At 46.7% G+C, this 18861-nt stretch overlaps 1 protein-coding gene across 11 annotated transcripts in view; it reads right to left on the reverse strand.

The window, feature by feature from the left end:
- Positions 1-3863: 3863 nt before the first annotated feature.
- MAST2 (microtubule associated serine/threonine kinase 2) overlaps positions 3864-18861 on the reverse strand; it is a 190144-nt gene continuing 175146 nt past the window's right edge. For 10 of the 11 annotated variants that reach the window (XM_068690812.1, XM_068690810.1, XM_068690809.1 and 7 more), the window contains 6 exons: positions 16161-16376; positions 14133-14359; positions 12510-12632; positions 11279-11415; positions 10698-10885; positions 3864-10039 (listed from right to left, as the gene is read on the reverse strand). In XM_068690812.1, coding sequence (XP_068546913.1) covers positions 7953-10039; positions 10698-10885; positions 11279-11415; positions 12510-12632; positions 14133-14359; positions 16161-16376 — 2978 coding nt within the window. In that variant the 3' untranslated portion in view covers positions 3864-7952. The remainder of the gene's footprint in view (positions 10040-10697; positions 10886-11278; positions 11416-12509; positions 12633-14132; positions 14360-16160; positions 16377-18861) is intronic. The other variant, XM_068690814.1, reaches the window with a different exon arrangement.

Consider the following 18861-nt stretch of genomic DNA (forward strand, 5'->3'; position numbering starts at 1 on the left):
ACATCCTACCCAAAGAAAGCACTTTTCATCGGCAACACAGTTCCCATTTTTGCACAGGGCCGGCCTGTTCTCGGCAGCTTTCCCCGCTGGGCTGAGCCAAAGCCCAGCCGAGATTTCCGGGCTGGGGCTCGGCCAGAGCCACCCAAACCAGCCCCAAACCAGCCCCGTGACCGCCTCGGAGACCTGGGGAGGATTTAAAGCAGCCCGAAGGGAAATGAAGCTCAGCCTGAGAGCCCCTCCGGGAGCTGGGGGCATGAGGCCAAGGGATGTGGAACCAGGGGGATGCAGGACCCAGGAGATTTGGGAGCTGGGGATGCAGCAGCTTGGGGCAGTGGCACCCTGGGTACTTGGGACCTCGAGGATGCAGGACCCCAGTTCTCCTCACTTTTGGACAGGGGACTTTTGTCTAAACATGGTTGTCCCCAGCAGGTCCCCCAGAGGCCTCAGGCCCTTGTACCTAGAAGCAGCTGTCAGGGAAATTCCACTTCCACAGAGTGATGCATCTCGTGAAACTGGCCAAGTCAACAAAAATAGCTCTTAAAAAGAAAAAAAAAAAAAGAAGAAGAAGAAGAAGAAAAAAAAATAAAGCACGTAACTTTGGCCTTCAGTTTGGGAAGAGATGAGAAGACAGGAATCGGGGCGGAAGAGGGGGCGAGCAGGAACGTCAGGGCACTTGGCCGCACTTCACTCGCGCAGTAAATAGCGCCGGGCGTTTGTACCTGACCTCAGCGGGCGGCAAGGAGCAAAGCGCTGCCAGGGGGCCGGGACCCCCGCCCTGGCACCTGCACCCGATGGCGAAATCGGCCCCCGTGGGGACGGAGCCCGGGGAGGGGAAGGCGAGGACGAGCCCAGGAACAAAGCGGCCGTTCAGTGCCGCCGCTTGGGCAAATAGAGCCGGGCATGTTCCTGTCGGAGCACTTCCAGACGGCGCGGGGCTTTGATCCCGGGCGCAGGGCACTGGGGTTGGGGTGTTTTTTTCTTCTTTCCCCGTGTCGTGCTTGTTTTTTTTTTTTATTTTATTTTTTTCTTCCTGTTTCAAGGTATAATTTTCCTTGGTGTTTGTAATTTCTAGAAGGAATTTCTTGCCGCTGGGACAGGAGCTGGAGCCGCTCTGGGGCTGTGGATGCTCAGAGCCTGGGGCGGGGAGGGGGGCACGGCTCCTTCACCCCAAAGGCTCGAGCCACCAGCACCGGGTCCCCCCTAAACCCACACACGGGGTGTAGGGCGCATGTGGGAACCCCCCGGCGGGGTGAAGCTCGCTGCCCACAGCCCAAATATTTTCCGGCAGGAAGCGAGGCTGCGCCGCCGCCAGCAGGAATGGGAGGAGACGTGGAGAAAGGGAGTCAGCGCTGGAGCCGGCGGCCAAGGGAATAAACCCGCTGCTGCTGCCGCTCCTCCTCCTCCTCCTGGCCTGACGGATGTTGCCTTTGGCTGGGGCCCTCTTGCAGCGCAGCTGCTGAAAAAATGCTCCGGGCTCCGGCGAGCTCCATGCACCCGCGTCGGCCCCGGCCAGCTGGAGCCCATCGCGGGGTCACAGCCAAGCCCCGGCCCTCCCAGGGGAGCACCTGAGGGGAAACGGGGCCTTTCCCTGAGGGATGGGGACACGCGGGGTGTGGAGGATGCTCCCTGCCTGCAGGTGCTCCCCGGGGAGCGCTGAGCTGCTTGCCCCAAGGTTGGAGGTGCCACAGGTGTGGGATGTGCCATGGAGCATCCAGGAGGAGCATCCCCAGCGGGGAAGTGGCGGGGCTGAGCCCCAAACCCTGCCAGCTCCAGGGGCTGGACAACGTTAAAAGGACTTTTTAATCTTCTCCTTCCCAAAGCCGTCAAAGCGGCTGCGTGTGGAGGAGAGGACGGGGACGGGGAGGAAATGGGCTTTTAATGCAGCCCTGTTTGCAGAAGGCACGCTCTGTTTTTCTTGGGGATGATGGAAGCCGCTCAAATGGCCTCCGAGGGGCCGGCAGCGCCAGCACGACCCGCTCCTGCTGCAGGTGTCTGCCCATGGGGCCAAAACTCACAGCCGGGACACCACGGCTGATCCTGCTCTGGCCAAGAGGGTCCCAGCACCAATCCTGCTCCCGGCACCAGCCCCAGGACACAGCACGGGCTCAGGGCTTAGAGGCTGGGGGCAGCCTCTGCTAACGGGGGCCGTAACCTCCTGCAGCCGGTGACCCCGGGCTCTCTTTCCCAGAACCCTTCCCCTGTAGGATTAACGAGGTTTGTCAAACCCAGACCTATTCCCAGCCTGGCCGGATGCGTGGCCTCCTCCTTTGAAGGACCCTTGAAGGAAATAAGCCCCCAGATGAGACCCCGGGGACGCGGCCATGGCCGAGCTCCACAGGGGGAGGTTTGGGGCAGCCTCAGCCACCGCGCACCCACGGGATTAGCGGGCAGACGGACGTGACTGTGAGGCTGTCGCCAGGGCTAATTGCAGAGCGGGTATATTTAGGCGCTGGTTATCCTCTGCCTTTTGCTTATTTTTAGCCCTGGGGGGGGCAGAACAGCCCCAGCAAGGGGCAGCGGGGACCTGGCTGTAAGCATGGGGCCGGATCCAGCGCTGAAGCAAAGAAAACACCCAGAGACAGCGAGCATCTTCCCTCCTGCTGCACCTCGCCCAGCACCACGAGCTCAGCTGCAGCCTCAAACGATGCAGGCGAGGGGTCAGGCTGTTTCCAGAGGAAGCCAGGTGAAATACACCAAATTTTGTCTTTTTTTTTTTTTTTTCCACATCTCTGGCTCTACCGTGCCGGCAGCGGGCAGGGCCCTGGGGCCACGGCTCTGTCACCTCGGCCACCCCCGGTCCCTGCCACCCTGCAGCGTGAGGCAGCCCCTCCGAGCACTTGGTGACTATCACCCTGTAACTGGTTCGCTGACAGCGTGTCAGGCTGAGAAGACTGCCTGAGCCTTCGTTTGCTGAGCGCTAATTAGCTTAACATTCCTAATCCCTCATTAGCTACGATGAAGTAAGCTCTGAAATATGAGGTCAGCCCTAATCAGCGTTTAAAACCCAAAGCCCACTGGCACGGGATGGAGGCGGGGGCGGCTGGGGGCCAGCCCCGAGGGTTTCACCCCAAAACTTGGCTCCTCGGGCCCGCGTCCCCCTCTCCACACGGATGGCCCTATTGCCTGGCATGGGTCCCGGCTCCACGCCACCGGTGGGCACAGGGGGTGGAACTCAGGGAGGTGGCACCTGAAGGGCACCCCAGGGCTCTCAGGGATCTCACCGTTAGCATCATGGCCCCTCTCTGGGGTCTCTCCAGAGGGAAGAGGTGAGATGGGTTTTAACGTGTCCTGGCAGGACGCTGTCGGTGCCACTTGTTGGGGCAGCAGCCGGCTGCTCGCACCCGTACATGCACCACGTACCTCCTGCCTCTGTGCCACGGCCGATGGCTCCTCTTCCTCCCTGGGGAAGGAAAAAATGCAAAGCAAAATGTATTCACTTTTTTTTTCTTGTTGTTTTTAACGCACACAAGGGCAGAGCACTTCGCAGCCCCACTCCCTGCTGCAGCCGGTGCCCGGGTTGGGGTGTGCCTTGGCACATGTCGCTCCCCGCAGCCCGGCCATGGGGAAATGAGCAGCATCAGGAGCAGGGAGCAAGGCTGAGCCCGATCCTCCCGGCACCAGCACAGCCCCAGCTCCTGATTTCTGAGGACAGGAACAAGCCTTCGAGGGCTTTTCACACAGAGCACACACGTGCTGCTGTCAGAAGCGAAGGGCTGCTTTTGGAAAGGTTTGGGGTGGTGCCTTATCAAGAGAGCCTCAACAGCTGGGGGCACGAGGGAGCTGCAGGGCGAATCCAGGCCAACACCTGCCACCACTCCCCTGGGTGAGAAACCAAGAAAGCACCACGAGTTGGAACTTATGTAAAAAAAAAATTTATTTTGGAGGAGGATTTGAACATCGACATGCAGGTACAACATGAATAAAAATTATTGCACCGCTATTATGTGGCAATTGTTCAAGTTTCTAAAAACACAGAAATTCCACACGTCCTCTTATCTAGCTAAGTGCTGAGTGACACGGCTTGGCAGAGCCCCGCTTCGGAGGTGCTCTCACAGCCACCTGGATATGATATCGAACACAACGTAAACACACACTTCTGTCAAATCTTCTACTAGAAGTACAGAATTATCCTTCACATCCAGTAAGAGAAAACCAGAGAAAGACTTTATCCTCCCCTCTTCGGAAGAAAAAAAATAATAAAATAAAAAATACTCCAAATCACACCTTAATGCAAGTGTGGCAACCAAAACCACCGGTCACTCCCACCCTTCCCCAGCAAGCGCTCTGTAGTACATTAGCAGCCAAAGGCCTCTGACATTCGGACCCGGGAGCGGCCGTTACAATGCTAACGTCTAATATTTACAATAAATATCACCCATCTCTCTTAGTCCGCAACAGGAAGAGACAAAGGGAAAAGTAACACTGAAATGAGGCAGCGCGGGAAGGCGCTGGCCGGGGGCTGGAGCAGGGGAGAGCTGCGAGGGGAAATCAATCAGGAAAGCGATGTTTGTTGGCGGTTGTATGCATGGCTCATTCACCAGGGAATTCCTCCCACCTGTCTGACTCGGTGTCATGTATGGAGGCCACGTTCCCGGCTTGCTGCCTGCTCTGCTCGGGGCTGAGGGCCCCGTCCTGCATGGGGAAAGGCTGCGCAGTGCACCTGTGCACATGTTGACAGCGTTCCCAACATCTCCTTCCCCTCCCCAGCACACAAATTTTGCAATCTGAGCAGGTATCTGAGTAATTCTTGGCAGAGCAAGGAGTAAGTCCTGGTCTCCACCTGGTTTGTTATTGTAATTTCACCAAAAAAAAATCTTTCTGCCCAAGCTTTTTGCTACGGTGCCCCAAAAGGAGTTGGACAGGTGGTGGATGGAGAAGGTGGTGCACCTGGCACACGGAGGGGAACTGCGGGGTTGACAAGGAGCAGGGGACCCAGGGTTTCACTAGGATGCTTTCCTGGTAATGCTGTCGGGCTTTGGCTTCCAAAAAAAGCAGGGTTTTGAAATTGCACTGATCACTTTCTGTACCTTAGCTACAAAAGAGGCGACTGAGCACATACCTCACCTCTTCTTTGGCCAGTTCAGGCAAAAGCAGCAAAAGCTGTGACACGACAGTTTCCACTCGTCCTTCTATGCTCAAGAAAGGATAACTTCCTGATTCAGCACTGGAGGTACCGGCTGCAAAGAAAGGGAGTCAGCAGCTAATGGAGCTGGTACCTTCAGAAGGTCACCTCCCAGCCTGCGTGTCCCACAGGAGGCCCTGTGCCCCCAGCGTACCTGGCACAGACATAACTTAGGCTCCCTTACTGGGCTCGGTCCGACAGGACCCTCAAGTACGCTGCTGGGAAGGGGTTCAGAAGTGCTACAGTACACCACAGATAGGGAAAGCCAGCAGCTGCCTGCTCTCGCCGCTCCCCCTTAAGGCCACTTCAGCTAACGGCCTGGGCTGGCTGCTTCGAATGACCCCGGCTGCAAAGACCCCTTTAGCTAGGGCAGTGGTTTGGTTTCCCTTCAGGTTTTTTAATGTGGACCCCATCGTGGACGCCCCCGGGAGCACATCCTCACATAGCCCTGCACTCACTGCTTGATTTATCCGGGGACGTCCATCTCGCCACGGTTAGGTGCTCCCTGGACGTAAACTTGAGCCTTCTCTTCGCAATCGCCACGGAATTATGATGCTGAATCAATTTCTCATCATTCCCAGGAACCTTGCTTTATGCTGCACTGCCAACTGAATGTTGTTGCTTCTCAGCAATTTCTTAGGAGGTTTCAGTAAGGAAAATATTAGCCAGATCAAGCACCGGATCCTGCCAAGCCTGTTCCTTATTTGCTACCGCTCCAAATCAGCACAATGATATCAACACAAGGGCTTTGCGAGGCTGGAGGCACCCAGGCCCCTGACAGGGCAGTGGAAATGGGGTTTATAATCGCTGAGTGCACACAGGTAGCCTACGAATTCCAGGAGGAAAGAGCAAAGAGACAGTACAGCGAGGCCCTGCTCTCAATACCGTCACAGCAAGATTTATTCAGGTGTTATCTGGGAGCTTTGAGGCTTTGGCTAGTGTATTAACAACACCATACATGTTCACACAGACACACAGAGTAAACACTCGTTTAAACATGGTTAAAAAAAAAAAAAAAAAAAGCTCAAACCAAACCAAAATTGGTCCAGAACTGAAGAAATGAAATCCAAGCAGCCAAAAATCACATATATGATGGGGGGAAAAATGGTTATGCAGAAAGAATCAGGGCAAGATTACAGAGACTTTTGTGACTTGTGGATTAAGCTGAAATCAGGTTGAAAGAGATGAAGAAAATACATTCCTATATAAAAACATATTTACATTTAGGGACAGTGACTCAAAACTTCAAGTTCAGAAAAGGCCAAGACAATGAAAAAGGCAGCAGTAGAATGGAACAGACCAACGGATGCAGGTTTTAGCTTGGAATACTGTTGCACGGTCATTCTGCTTCTAACAGAGAAAGCCGGTGAGCAGGACACTAGATAGCGCGGGTGATCCGCAGGAGGATATACTCAGACAAGACTAGAATAAGAGCTGAGCACAATCTGGAACAAATGACGGGAGTGTTCATTGACAGTAACCTTTAACTGGATGAAGAAATGGCTTACAGTGCTACAGGTATCACCAGTCACAGTTATTGGTGTATTGGTATCTAATCCTCAGCAAAGAGCACTGGTACCCGGAGTCGGTCACACCTAAAGCAAAGCAATGTCTAAACCTAAGAGCCAAGAGTAATTTTTAAGGGAACAAGTGACCTCTGCAGTGGAAATGATCTAGCTATCACAGCTGAAACCTTAAAATATCACATGTGTTTTGAAGTCTGCTTGCAGCTTGTCCACAGAATTCAAGGAGTCAGAACTCTTCATAGTTTTCTGGTTGGTTGTTTTTAAAATGGGCAGATTTGGAAAACTCAGAGAGTTTCCCAAGCCCCAGTTCAGAAATGTTAAGGAACACCTTAAAATCCCTACCTATTTAGACTCACCAAGAGAAGGAAAAGTCTCTGAAGGTCATTTATCATTGAGATATCTTTGCCCAAGACATACTAGAGAACACGTGACTACAAATTTCTCTACTTTAAAATCCACCTACAAGGCGCCCCTCTCCTGGGGTCATTTATTCTGAGGCAAGTTACAAATTGAAGCCAGACAAAGGAAGATAAAACATCGTTAAAATTTTAAAAACAGAAAGAGAAGTTGCCACGTGTCCTATAAAAGAGAAATAAAAATAATCCCTCCCAAAAGAAAACAGCTTAGAGATTTCTCTGATTGGGAAAACAAACAAACAAACAAAAAACACTTTTACTTGGTTTAAAGAGGATCTCTCTCTGTCCAACCCCTCCATCCAAGTCCCTTCTTCATATTCTCTATGGATGTGTGCAGAACTGTGAGTGCACACGGTGACAAAGAGGCCTTACTTGCACTGAAGATTTGTTATTCCCGAACTTGTGGACCAGAGAGTACTTTCTTCTCCTTGTCAAACAAAACTAGATTGTAAATTCAAAGACAATATTCAAGACCTGTGAATTTCAAAGACATTTGAAAGAAGTTTGAAAACCAGAGATTTTGAAGTAAGCTGCCTTTTTTGTGTTGCGAATTTTTGGGATCTTAAATAAATGCAGAATTGGAAGGAAGAGCACAACAAGCCCTAAACTCAGGCAAAACAAAAGGTCAGGAAGGGAAAAATCAGCAAACTGTTTCCTAAGCCCTGTTTTAAAGATACCCTGTTCTAAAGAGACCTCAAACAGCAAGCATTACTGTGTACAAAAATAGAATAGCAAGGATGAAAAAACGCAAAAAACAGTATGAAAAAAACCCTCCCAAAAATAGATGTACACAAGTTCTATTTTATATTAGTGTATATTACAAAATTCAAACATGCAGTCTCTATTCCGAATGCAGAATGCTCCAGTCTGTGTGTACCAGGGATGCTGCTATGTTTTCTTTACAGTACCATCGTGTGACAGGGGAAAGTCTTGTATTTTTAACTGACTTCCACCCTCTTTGCTTTTTGCTTGTGTGAGAGTCCCTTCTTTACAGGGCCTCGTGCTGCCATCTGGCAGAGGAGAGGCTCTCAGAGGTGGCTGTCCAAGAGCATGCGACAGCTCCTTCGATGGAGTGATTCTGCAGCTCCCTCCCAGTACTTCAGGTGCTTTAGCACTGTAAAAAGTTGCCTCTTTTTTTGCCACCACAGGACACGTTGCTTCCCAAGGTTTTGCTGAGTTTAATGACTCTGTGCAGGATCCACTCCTCGTGGTCAGACTGTCTGTGCTGGGTAGTTTGGCTTTCTCTTGACACGCTCCTGTTTGCGAAGCTTCCTGCCTTTTTTGCTTCAAATCTCTCTCTTCTTTACAGGAAGCACCCAAATGGGGGAAATCCTTTTTCTTTTCCACCTCTCCAGAACCAGGCATGCTGAGCTTCAAAGGGCCCAAGACACTCTGAGCTAGTGGCATTAACTGAGACATGGAGAGTGCCCTTTCGATAGCACTGGGGACGAGCAGTGTGGAGGACACAGTACCTGCTGGGCTGCCCTGGCTCGTTTTGCTTGCCGTTGAGGCACTCTCTGCCTGGGACGAGCTGGGTCGCTTTTCAGCGCTAGGACTTTTTTGGGATGTTTCACTCACACTGGCAGGACAAGGAGATAAGGTGCTGTGCTGTTCTGTGGGCTGAATTGTGCCCTTGTGATCCTTCTCACTACGATCCACAGGACTCACCAAGCGAGGAGTGCTCACACTTGCTGTGCAACAAGAAGAAAGTGCTAGCAGAGGTTTCGACTCTTGTTTTTTCTGACTGATTTCTGTTAGAGGGGTGTCTTTCAGGTCAAGTTTACCACATGAGGCCCCTGAAGAGTCACTTTTTTCAAGTTCAGGGAGTTTGATAGATGGGCACGGTATACTTTCTGTGAAATCTGTTGGTTTTTGAGTAATAGTAGTTGCCCTATGATCTCTGATTGCTTCAGAAGGCTTGTCTTTTGGACCTAAACACTGAAAGGTTTTGTTTTCTGCCAATTTCTGTTCTTTTGCAGTTGTTCCTGATCTTAGGAATGGCTTTTCTGAATCAGCTAAATTTTCTGGAGAAGTTCTTGGGAGGACCTCTGATGAGGAAGGGTGCACACCAACTTGCAACGGCTCTGAAACAGTCTTGGCTTGTTGAACATTTCCCTTCTGCAAATCTTCTGTACCTTTTGGATCTTCAGGTAGAAAGGCATCATCTTCAATACTATCCTTGCTTTCCAACTTAGAGGAAAACTTACTATCTTCATTAAAAGAATCTGAGCCTTGGTCTCCACTGTCAGGCGGCTTGTCCATCCTCCTCCCATCCTGACTATCCTCTGAACCATCATCTGTCTCATCTTCAGAAGAATCTACCTCTCTGATGGCCTCCTGCTTTTGCAGAGACTCTCTCCTCTCCACCCTGTCTTGTCGAATAGCACCCAACTTCCTGGAACCTGGCTTCTGCAACATTCCTTTTTCCGCTAGCCCAAGTTTGCCACCTGTTGTTTCATTCACAGATTCTTGTAAACTCTGTAGACTTGGGTCCCTCTGGAGCATCTCCTTCTTAAATTCCGAGTGAGAGATATCCAAGCTATGCTTACGTGAGGAAGCCAGCTTCTTCTCAGAAGAGGACAGCGAGGCAGCTAGTTTCTCAGCCGACTGTACTCTCTTTAGCAAAGGAGACCTAGGGGGCTCAGCACTTTTGGGGCGAGAAATTTGTCTCACCAGTGGTGGAGAGGAGTGTAGTTTTACTGGGAAAGATTGAATAATACTGGAGCTGCCAACTGAGTGTCCTGGTAAAGGAGAGGGGGAGCGTTGCGGTGACGTGGACTGTGGGGTTGGTGATGGAGTGTGAGCTAGTGGTGACAGAGGAATATTTCCTGCAGACTTGCGCCTTGGAGATCTGTACTGTCTTTGAAGCTTTGGTGCTAGTCCATGCAGAGAGCTGGGTCGGATGTGTCCAGAGCTGGCTGGAGAATTGGGAACACTGGAACTGGGAGAGCTGCTCTGGGAAGAATTGCCACCAACTTAGAAGAGATGAAAAAAAAAAAATACCATGAAGATTATTACACATGTCATCATTAAAACAAATTACTGAAAATAAGACATGCAAACACAAGACAAAATGCCATATTATCACAAAGCACTGCAGTAATATTATGAAATAATATTCCATGGCTTCTGATTGAGAAATCACACCATTGTCACAACACCAGAATACAGCAAGAAACATTCTGCTATCAGAATGTGTTTGTTTTTTTTTTCAAAAACAACAAAAGCAAGTAAATAAGCCTTGTGTTCCAATGCTATTCTTGTGAGGTGAAGAAGCTGACATCTCTATTGTCAGCTAATTCAATTTTCAAATATGACTTTTCCACACTGTTTTGATTCCTTTTCTCTGACCTAATAGAGAAAATGTCTCAAATGGCTACAAAACTACTGCAACTCACAATGTAATTTTGCATCAAAGTAAAAGGATGCTACTGTTCAGTAACTGCATTTTTAAAAGGATGTATAGATCTTCATTTTTAAATGAATAAATGAATGAGAATACATCCGTCCTTAAGGTAATCAACAGCATAGCTGTCATTTTACTCCAAAAACAGATCTACTACATGCATTTATCAATGCAAAAATCTTTCCCAAGTTTTTCTGCTTGCTTGTTGTTTTGTTTTGTTTTTTTACCTGAGTGTACAGACTCTGGAGTGGATCTGTAACTCTGTGTAGGTGACCGAGGAGACAGGTTATGGGTTGGAGAGCCAGGCACACTTTCTCCAGAAGACAGAGAGCGGTTCAGCGAAGATAAACTACGGCTAGTGTGAAGCAGTGATGCCTGTTTAGTGATCTTCCTCAACAAAGAACTCTTCTTCTTACTGTGGAAAAGTATTAAAAGTTGTTCAGAAGCCCAAATGATTTATTTACCTTTATTGGCATATTTCAGTCAATATTATGACACAATTAAAGAAAAAGAGAAGAGAAGAGAAGAGAAGAGAAGAGAAGAGAAGAGAAGCAGAAGAGAAGAGAAGAGAAGAGAAGAGAAGAGAAGAGAAGAGAAGAGAAGAGAAGAGAAGAGAAGAGAAGAGAAGAGAAGAGAAGAGAAGAGAAGAGAAGAGAAGAGAAGAGAAGAGAAGAGAAGAGAAGAGAAGAGAGAAAAAACTCAGTATGTGCCTGCTGATACATACATTATCTGCAAATTGCTTTGACAAGATCTCTTTCACATTATCCTGGCTACTGCTTAATTTTCACAGAGAAACAACAAAACAAACCTTTCCTGACCATCCTTAGTTTTGCTCTTCTTGTTCCTACGAGCCATCTTGGATTTGTAGCTGGCCTTTCGAGCTGGTCCAACTTTTATGGATGTGTTCTCAAACGGCGTAGTGGAGATAGACACTTTATTTCCACTCTGTCAGAAACAAGACACAGACACTGCTGAAAACATGGCTTTTTGAAGCAAATCTGCAGGCTAAGCAGGTAGGCTGCTAGTTTATTACTGACTGCCATTTTGTAATCCTTTGTCAAACTCCATTTCCCTCTTTGCATTTCCACCTATCATTTATTAAGGAATTGCTGAGAGAGAGCTCTCTTTAGTCAGGCTTTCACAAGTGATTAGATCAGATCCCAGCTGGTAGGTAAAGCTTCCCAGAGCAGAGAGAACACAGCGTCTGACCTCTCCCATTGAGATCCCAAATGCCTCAGTTTAATACTCATAATACTTGGAAGCTTGAACAAAGCGATATTCTGTCACCAATCCTACTCCCCTTGCTCTGAATGGTGGCAGGTGTGAGCATATCAGGCATCTATCATGATGAATCTGCAACACACAGCATGTCTCATCTCACTCATCTTAAAATATATATATAAATAAATCTAAAATAACCCTGATTTCTCCTTTGTTTGCAGTCCCAAAGATTTCTGTCTATTGGAACGGTCCAAAACTTTGGGTTTTATTTCCATAAATGGATTCAGCTCAGAAGGAGGTACCAAAACGCAAGTCATTTAACTGGATAATTTTAAGACCAACCATTACAAAGCTGCTTTTAAATACCACTGGGAATAATCCTTGAGAAAGCAGTATTAAGAGATAATAACATTAGCACAGCCTAAAGGCAAAAAAAATAAAAGTAATTTGGACTTTTTTAAGGTATTTTTTTCCAAAAGTGTTATTTCAGGAAAGGTATACTTGAATCTTATTCTTGTACTTGAATCTTATACTTGAATCTTATACTTGAACTTTGTCTCTAATACTGATAAAAATGTATCTGACAAGCCCTTATTTCTCCAACAGAGTATCTGAGTTCAGCTTAAATTACATGCAGACAATTTTGGAGACTTAGGAATCAAGCTACAGCAATGAGTTTTGGCAAAACAAAGGCCAGGTGCTGTGTACATACTTGTATTTCAGACAACGCCAATTAGATATCTGCAATGTTTTAAACAAGCTGTCTCATAGTCTGCATATTACCTATTTTCCAATATCTAACAGTGCCAGGTCCCTACCTTCAGAATTAGCTCCACCACTTCGGTGTGCACCAGCCCGTTGACCGGCTCCCCGTTGACATGGGTTATCAGATCCCCTTCACGCAGACCTGCTTCGTTTGCTGGACCGCCTTCCTCCACGTGCTGCCAATGAGAAGGGGATGACTGATTTGAGAAGAGGAATGTACGAGATAGCTGGCCAGATCAGACACAAAGCCAGTCCAGCTCGTCTCTCGCTGCAGCCAGCATTAGCTGCTTCAAAAGAGGGTGAAAGGAACCACTGACTGGCACGGCCAAGCACAAAAATCTGCACTCTTCCACTCCTCCCTCAGCTCCTAACAGTCTTCTCCTGATCCAAGGCAGACAGCCAGGACAGTTAAGCTGATTGAGAGACCAGCTCCTCCCAAAGCCAGGGACTTAATACTCTTCCAAAATTTTTCAGCACTTGGGTATGTTAACAAGATGCTCTTGATTTCCAGGCAAGACTTTAATCTTTTTCAATTTCTTTGCCATCGCAACTGCAACATCCTACCATGTATGTGCTGGTACCCAGAAAGGCCAACAGACTTTTAAATTAGACTGTGCCATGCCTTTAGGTTGCCAATGCTGCATCTAATCCCAAACAGTTTCTTTTTCTATTTTCCATCCTTTATTGACCTATCCAATGTCAGAAATTTTCCCATCACTGTTCAAAAAAGCAACCTCCTTTACAGTGAGGTGACATTCATGCTCAAGAACTCTACAACTCTCCCTCTAACCAGAAAAAATTACCAAGCAGTATCTTGGTAAATTCAGCATTTCTCAAGGACAGCAGAGAAGTGCAAGGGAAAAATGCAGCTTCAGATTATTTTCCTAAGTAAGAATGAGAATTAAATTACAACCAAAACATATGAAGTCCAAATTGTCTAATGAACATGTAGATACAAGGAAAAGAATAAACCATCTTTACTTTCTGTTCTCTCTAACTACACAATTCAAATTACCCTGCTTCAGGGAATGAATCATTCCTAGAAGTCACACATGTTAAGAAAAAAAGGAACACGGAGATCAAGTACCAGCACTAAAGGGAAGGAATAGATACAGGCAAGGAAACCAGACCTTTTAGCACAGCTCACAACTAAGCCAACAGCTAAATCCCTAGGCAGACAGCATAGCAGCAGTGATGCTTTAAGGCTTGTAATCAATTCCAAGCAACTGCTTGGAAAATCCCAGCAGAATGAAGTGATCCAAAGCAGGCTACAATCACTAACACTGGTCCGAACAAATTAGCTATAACTCGCTCTCATGCAACAACCCCAATATAGAGAAAGACGGTATGTACACAGAAACATGCTTTAAAGTATGTGATACAGGTGGGAGGAGTGGATTCATGTAAGCAGGGAAGAAAGAAAGAAAGAAGTTTGCTGTGGTTCTGTGATGGGTTTGAAAATTGCTATAGTTAAAACACAAAGTGCTGTTATTTATTTTAAAGGGTTTCCCCCACCCAAAATAAAAGATAGCTTTGGGTCCAAAGAAGGAGAGAGAAAACAGGGTGGCAAATTTATATATTTATATTACAATTTATATAAAGCTAAAATCCCACAATCCCAGCTAAATGCATTCCTGGACCCAAGGGGAACTCTGTTTAGAAAAGTGGAGACATACCCAGACCATGTGATGCACAGTGTAGATATCACTGTCACCCATATAGACGCGAATGGCACGGAGAGTGAAACCGTATTTCTTTCCAGCCCGATGGATGATGATTGGTGGTTTCAGGTTTGCGATAGCAGGAGAAAAGTCACGGCTGGGTGAGGAGTCCCTCGAAGATGGGTTTGAGGATAGAGAATGAGGTGACATTGGACTAGCCAATGGGGAACACGTGTGGTGATCTACAGTGATGACACAAAGGTGAGCAAAAATTAGGAAACCAGGCCTCAAAAGAGAGAAAAATTCTTGTTAGAGAACAGCTAGGAAACCACCCTGCCCAACGCTCTTAAAGCTGGTGGTCTTCACCAAAGCAGAGCTCGTCCTGCAGCTTCAAGAATGCAAAGACCAACGGAGTTTCCAGAAAGCACATTTGGTAACGTGCACATTGCTTGCCTAGAATTAGACATGGTTCACACTGTTTATTTCTCCTGTTTCAGGGATTTATAGCCCATCACAGGTATTTGTTCTAGGCACAAGCCAAGAATACTCCGTTTCAAGGTTATGATCTACTGCCACCCTTCAGATAGTTTCTAGATCTTGGTGCAAGTTACATAGTGGTGTTGTGAAAAATCAAAATAAGTAATTTTAAAAGAAAAATCAGTTAGCAGTCAGACAGCTACATGTAGATAATTTTAGTAGTGTTTTAAATTCAGAGGGGCAAAAATACTTTAAAAAGCAGCCACTGCAGAAACTTTGGTACTGGAGAACAATATCACAAGTGTATTTTAGAGTGTTTCCCAACCCAACAGCCGAAGAGCTAAATTCTCACGTATGTGGCTGTGACTCAGCTGGACTACTGGCTAAAATACCTGACTCTGCTCACAAGTGTAACAACATCTGCTTCTAAAAATACAAAGCAAATACAGAACTCTCATTTTAAAGTGAAGCTGGTTAACATCAGTAAAATAATCCCAAACAGTAGGAATATTAAATGCAGCTTTAAAAGGTAATCCCCTAAGAAACACCTGCTGAATTACCCAGCACATATTTACCTGGAAGATGAGAACAGCTCTGGAAGAACCTTTGCTGGGTGATTAAATACACATTTTAGAGATTTTCATGAGAGTCTTTGTGGTTCAATAAGCAACCAACAGGCAAGGCAGAAGAAATGAAATGTGCATCACCATGACGGTGCCAAGAAGCATTTCCATATGGGCCTCCAGCTCCCCTGCTGAGACGGGCAGACAGGTATGGCTCTGCCAGCAGGTTCTGCTGGGTCGGCAGAGGCCAGATACAATTCCCTGCTCCAGTCTAGGCAGGAATGGGAACAGCCCTGGAAATATAGCAAGGCCTTATCCTCTGGAAAGAGGGACAAAGTCCTCGCAGGGAGAGCCTCCTGCCAAACCGGTCTGTTGTAGCTCTGCCTGGCTGGGCTGTTCACTAGAAGTTAGCCACCTGGCACTAGGAATCATCAGGGTACACCTCTACACAGAGACAGAGCTGGGCCAGCAACGTAAGATGTTCTGCAGTAACTTCTTTTGTTAGCTATTTACTCTACTGAATTCTTGAACTCTCAACCAAGTTATTTGAGTTACTGGAACTTTCTGGTGCACAAACACACCAGACACAAACAGTTCCCAAACAACACAGTAGTCAGTATGTGTAAAAATAAATGAAATAAAACAAAATAAAATAAAAGCAGCATCTTGAGGGTTAAAAAATGTTCTGTGTCGATATACCTCCTTGCTACACCATTGTCTAGAGAGCAGCTTATGCTCCAGGAACCAATTTAAACAGAACAACTCACGGAAAGCTGCCACTTACAGAAGCTGCAGTCTGACCACACACAATACTCCTGTCCGGGGCAAAGCAATACCATTATCCTGGTGAGCTGTAAACATTCACCAACTGTAAAAGCTACATCGGTCCCTTCCTGCCAGCTAAGGCATTATTCCAGGAGAGCAAAAGGGGGAGGATCTGCCTGCAAATCTTCTGTTTAGTGCTTGCAGATTCTCACAATGCCTAACACAAGGCATTTCTTACCTGAGGGAATCATGAGAGACAAGGCAGTAGCGGATGCTGATTTAATCACTTTATTGACAGGTCTTGAGGTACGTTTCTCCCCCGATTCCCCAGAGAGCAACCTGTGTCGTGCCCGCCGCACTGCCAAATCGCTGATGGCTTTTGGAGTGGTAAAGTCTGGGCCTTCATTGCTATTACTGCGAGCGCGTGGATCAGAGAAATCTGCAGTGCTCCCAGCTACAGTTTAAATTAAAACAGATTAGAACCACAGGGAATTCCTAACAGTCTATTCCCCTACAGGCAAAATACATTAAATCAAAGTCATGTTTACATGAAGTCCAAGAGTAAATTTTCCTAAGAAGAAACCCCAGGGCTTGAATTTTTATTTACAGAAATGGTGTTATTCTGAATACAGAAAATTAGCAGTTTCTATTCTGTTGGAAAAGCTTTCTAATGAAATCACATTGCTCAGTAGCAGAGTTGCACGAATCCTACATCTGTGCTGCAGTTCTGACAGCAAGCAAGCCTTTTCAATGGAATTGTTCATAGAAGTAAACATGTTTATGGAAAGTGCTCCACTTTTACAACCAGCAAGAATCGTCAATCTTTGAGTTAAAACCTGCCAGTAATAGAAGAGCCAGGTTTTATTGGAGTCACACATAAAAAAAGCCACTTTAAGAGAATATTAAGGTACTAAAGTCAGAGAAAGCAAAACTGCGGTTGGAAAGACAACCTTAATTTGCCCCCTTCTGTGCACTATTGCAATTTAGGCTTGAATTACTTAACCTTCTATAATTATATATAAAATGCAAAGTAATCTTGAAAATCAGCCTGGGCATAAAGCATTAGCAGCTGCTGGGGCGTAGGGGGTGTACACAAGCTCTGTGCCTCAGTTCCCCATCAATACCTTACAGGGGCACTGTGAAAATACATTAATTAGAATTTACAAGGTGCTCAGAAATTAAAGGGGTAAGCATCACAGCAAGTCCACATGGGAAATTAATCATTCTGTCTTCAAAAGCAAATTTTGAGCAGCATGCAATAAATAAAGCCTAAGGGCCACGTTTTGAACAATGAGGACAGAACAAAACATTGATCATTGTTATTTAAGTGGGCACCACAGCTCTGCATACTAAGTAAAGCAGGAAGCACCAGGAAAATAAAAATTCAGAGCACCGGTCTCAAAGACTTCATTACCAGATGCCAGTTCAACATTTAACAGCCACAGAGTCACAAATAAAGCTCCCAGACAATAAGGAACCCAGAATCGGAGGCTGCACATGAAAAGGCTGTGATATGCATTAGAGGAGCACTCTGAGGCATTGAGATGAATGAAAACCTTTTCCTACAGCCCCCGGCCTCTAACTTAACTTCCCAGGTTGGGGACACTGAATCGATCATACCCCTGAATTCCACACACTGTATTAAAACTAATAGATAAAGCCCATTGAGCAGCCTGCTCACTGAAGCTTCATTTTTACATAGTTCAACTTGTAAATGCTCACATTTACAGTGAAAATGTTCTTGCAATTTCACTGGCACATGTCTAAGCTTTAAGTATGAATTCTAGAAGCTGAGATTTCTGTCCCATGGTTTCCCTATGGCACCAATGTCATCCAAGTCCAAATTACTTCCTTCACTCCCACACCTTTTAACACGGGTTAGTGGAGCACTGATAGCTGTACTGGGCCTCTTTTGGGAGGATAACCCTTGGAGGGGAATGGGACAACTTTGGAGTAAATTTCACAGACTGGATTGCAGAAGAGGAATAATAACACGTGGGAATCTTGGGCTTCACTCCAGTCTGGAGGCAAATTTGCTCTAAGGCCTTTCTTTCCAACTGCAATAAATCCAATATCCCATCTACCCAGTGTCCTTCATCTCGTCCTTGTCCAGCGTCACTGCCACTCCGACTCCTTGCTCATTATCCCTTTCCTTTCCATCCACAACCTCGTTGCCTGCTTACTCTGTTTCCCCCGTCAATGGTTTCTTACTTTCTTACCCCACTAATCCTTATTCTTATTCTACGCTCTAGCTCTTCCACGGCTGTACCTCCCTTCTCAAACATTATTTTGCCAGCCTTCATTTCAACTTCCCTGCTTCCTTCATTGGCTCAAATTTACTTTCTCCCCCAATCCTTCCTCCTCACTACTTTCCACCAATTCCCTGCTCTGGCCAACTCTGTACCCAGAACAGGCAAGCCGGAGCCTCCCCAGCACTGCAGCAGCCCAGGGCTCCACTGCAGGAAAAATTCCGCTCAGCCCAGTGTTGGAAAATGACCCCAGGAAAGACACAGCTTCTGAGATGTCAGACATTGATTTCTAACTCTACTACACCTATGCAAGCTGCATTTTTTAACACTGTAACTTGGCTAAATTTAGGTGTATTTGACTGCGATAGCAAGTAGCATGTTCTTGAAGCAAACCACACACCCTAGTAAATTTCAAGTCTCTACTCAAAACTAGAGCTTTCAGATAAATAAAATCATAGGAAATGGGTATCTTTTAGTATGGCTGAACACCCATATTCTTCAGCCTCACCTCAGCAGTGACCTGCTTTGAACTAATGCTTAAAACATACACACAATGGTTTTAAGTAGACATAGATCAAATGGGTTTTAAGCATGAGAGGACCTTTAGTTTGAAGTGACAGGACTGAAATAAAAGATGTAATTTTGAAGAGATTAAACCACTGATGCTATTTCAAAGGCAAGCACAGCCAC

Source organism: Anas acuta, chromosome 8 (assembly GCF_963932015.1).
Source record: "Anas acuta chromosome 8, bAnaAcu1.1, whole genome shotgun sequence".
NCBI lineage: Eukaryota > Metazoa > Chordata > Aves > Anseriformes > Anatidae > Anas > Anas acuta.